General features: G+C 31.6%; 1 protein-coding gene across 1 annotated transcript in view; it reads left to right on the top strand.

The window, feature by feature from the left end:
• LOC105619979 (carbonic anhydrase 2-like) overlaps positions 1-2,124 on the top strand; it is a 7,108-nt gene extending 4,984 nt beyond the window's left edge. Inside the window, exons 2-6 of the mRNA XM_012201492.1 lie at positions 311-352; positions 429-590; positions 1,127-1,371; positions 1,518-1,754; positions 1,915-2,124. Coding sequence (XP_012056882.1) covers positions 311-352; positions 429-590; positions 1,127-1,371; positions 1,518-1,754; positions 1,915-2,124 — 896 coding nt within the window. The remainder of the gene's footprint in view (positions 1-310; positions 353-428; positions 591-1,126; positions 1,372-1,517; positions 1,755-1,914) is intronic.
• The last annotated feature ends 338 nt before the right edge of the window (positions 2,125-2,462 follow it).

The raw sequence follows: 2,462 nt of genomic DNA, 5'->3' as shown, positions 1-2,462 counted from the left end.
TTAACGTTTTTTAACGTTTTTTACGTTTTAGTTCGTCGTAATTTAAGTTAAGGTAAGGAAGGTAAGGTACCGGCCGTCGTACGTACGAACTAAGTACTACTATATATATATATATATATATATATATATATATATACATACATACATATATACTCATCTTTAATCAAATAAATTATCATTCATTATCGCAATCTATTCTATCAGTATCATTACTCTTATCATTACTTATCATTGCTCAGTCATTTTCTTATTTATAAGATTGACTTTCGTATGCGAATTGTAAATACAATAAACGCTTCATCTTCTTCAGGTTTCTGTCGTGGTCAAAACTTCGGTTATGACGGAGATCAAGGTGAGCCTAACAAAGAAATTTCATTATCTGAAGTTCATCAGTATATTTCAAAATGTGATCAATCTTATTTCCGTAGGTCCAGCGAATTGGAGCAAGGAGTATCATACGTGTATTGGAAAACATCAGTCCCCCATTAACATAGACGAGCACAATGTCACGAACGTTAGCCTGCCACCACTAAAATTAATCGGCATTGACAATCCACATCAGTCATACGTGACGAACACCGGTCACACGGGTAAGAATTTCACGGTTCGATTCTGCATTCGGCATGCTGAGAAAGAAACATTGGATTTGTTCTTCGTTTAGCTTGAGGTTTTCTCGCATTAAACGATTCCGCTGGGAAACTTCTCTTACGATCGTATTCACGAAGATTAAAGTCAAGAAAAATGGTGTTGTAGCGATATAAATGGAACGGTAAAATAAGAAAGAGAGGAAAAAGAAAAAAGTTTGTACTTTGTAATTATGGCCTCTGATGTATATTAGTAGTAAATGATATGAATGAATAGAAGTAACTAAAACAGTCATTGTCAGACAAAACGCTTACAAATGATTCATACGTGTCCTGGCAGTTAAATCATGCTATAAATAATCTTAATCATGTATGTTAATACGTTAATCGAGCTCACAATCATATGTAGACAAGATTATCAATTAAATTTAATACACCGTGCAGGTGTTGTTATATAACAAAGGTGTCTGTAATAATCGCAGTTGCACATTGATATTTTTAATAATTGCTATTATGTGCAATTTTTATTTTCTTCCATCCAGTTACATTGAAAATCAACGAATCTAAAGCAGTCATGTTGTCCGGAGGACCCTTAAGGGATACTTATGTGTTTGAACAATTGCATTTTCATTGGGGTGAAAACGATTTCGAGGGATCCGAAGATTTAATCAATAATCACTCGTTCCCGATGGAAATGCATGCCGTTTTTTACAAGGAAGATTACAACTCATTCAAAGAAGCTCTTAATTACAGTGATGGTCTGGCTATTTTAGCATGTTTGTACGAGGTAAGAAATTATCTTTATTTGAAAATTTTAATTGATATTTTTACACGAAATTAAAATTAATTTTTCTTTATCATTGTAATTTTACAATTTTACATACCTATCTTATTTTTAATAATGAAATTATTTTTAATAATGAAATTACGCAGGTAAGCTCTCAACCGAATCCAACGTATGAATCTATTGTAAAAGTATTACCTGAAATAGAAAAGAAGGACATGGGAAAAGTATTGCAAGAACCTTTACTATTAGAAAGTATATTTGTACCAGACATTGCAAAAATGCAGGATTACTTCACGTATTCCGGCTCATTAACTACTCCACCTTGTCTCGAGGTCGCTAAGTGGATTGACTTTAAAGATCATCAACAATTATCACACGACCAGGTCTCTTAACACAATTTGCAAATACTATAATATCTTTTAATTTGTGCTAAAAAATTGTCAATTAGTTTTAAATTATGGCAGACATATACGTATGTCTGCCAATTTGATACATATATATACACACACATAAAAAGTACATAGATTTCTTATTTAATTTTAGTTGGCTGCATTTCGTGACATACGGAATTGGGAAGGTAATAAATTGACTCATAATTTCCGGCCAGTACAGCCTTTAGAGGGTCGAGAAGTTCTTCATAACATTCCTAGTTCTCATAATTCTAATGGGCATTCAGGACAACGGAGTGTTAAAATACCAATTCTATTTGTCGCATTGGGAGCTCTTGTGGCAATCTTTTTATTTAATATATGAAATTCTTAATACGAAATATTCTAGTCAAAGTTTTTCCAACATCATAACTTTCAAATTAAGAGAATGACAAATTAGATATATACAAGATATAACTGTGAGAGAAAGAGATTTGATTTGTTTATAACACTTATATCATCATTGTTTAATTTTGATAAGCATCAAGAAAAAATGTCGGGTATTGTGAGCGTGAATCGAACCGCAACCTTATTTAATAATTATTACTAAACAAAAAAAATCAGATTTAATTTTATATTGTTTGAAAGTTAAGATTTAAATGAATAAACTTGAAGCAAATTTTCATGACTTTACAATATAATGTATCTTAAGTGATATGGTTT

This window comes from Atta cephalotes (genome assembly GCF_000143395.1).
Source record: "Atta cephalotes unplaced genomic scaffold scaffold00023, whole genome shotgun sequence".
Lineage (NCBI taxonomy): Eukaryota > Metazoa > Arthropoda > Insecta > Hymenoptera > Formicidae > Atta > Atta cephalotes.
This window is presented reverse-complemented; position numbering and strand designations above follow the sequence as displayed.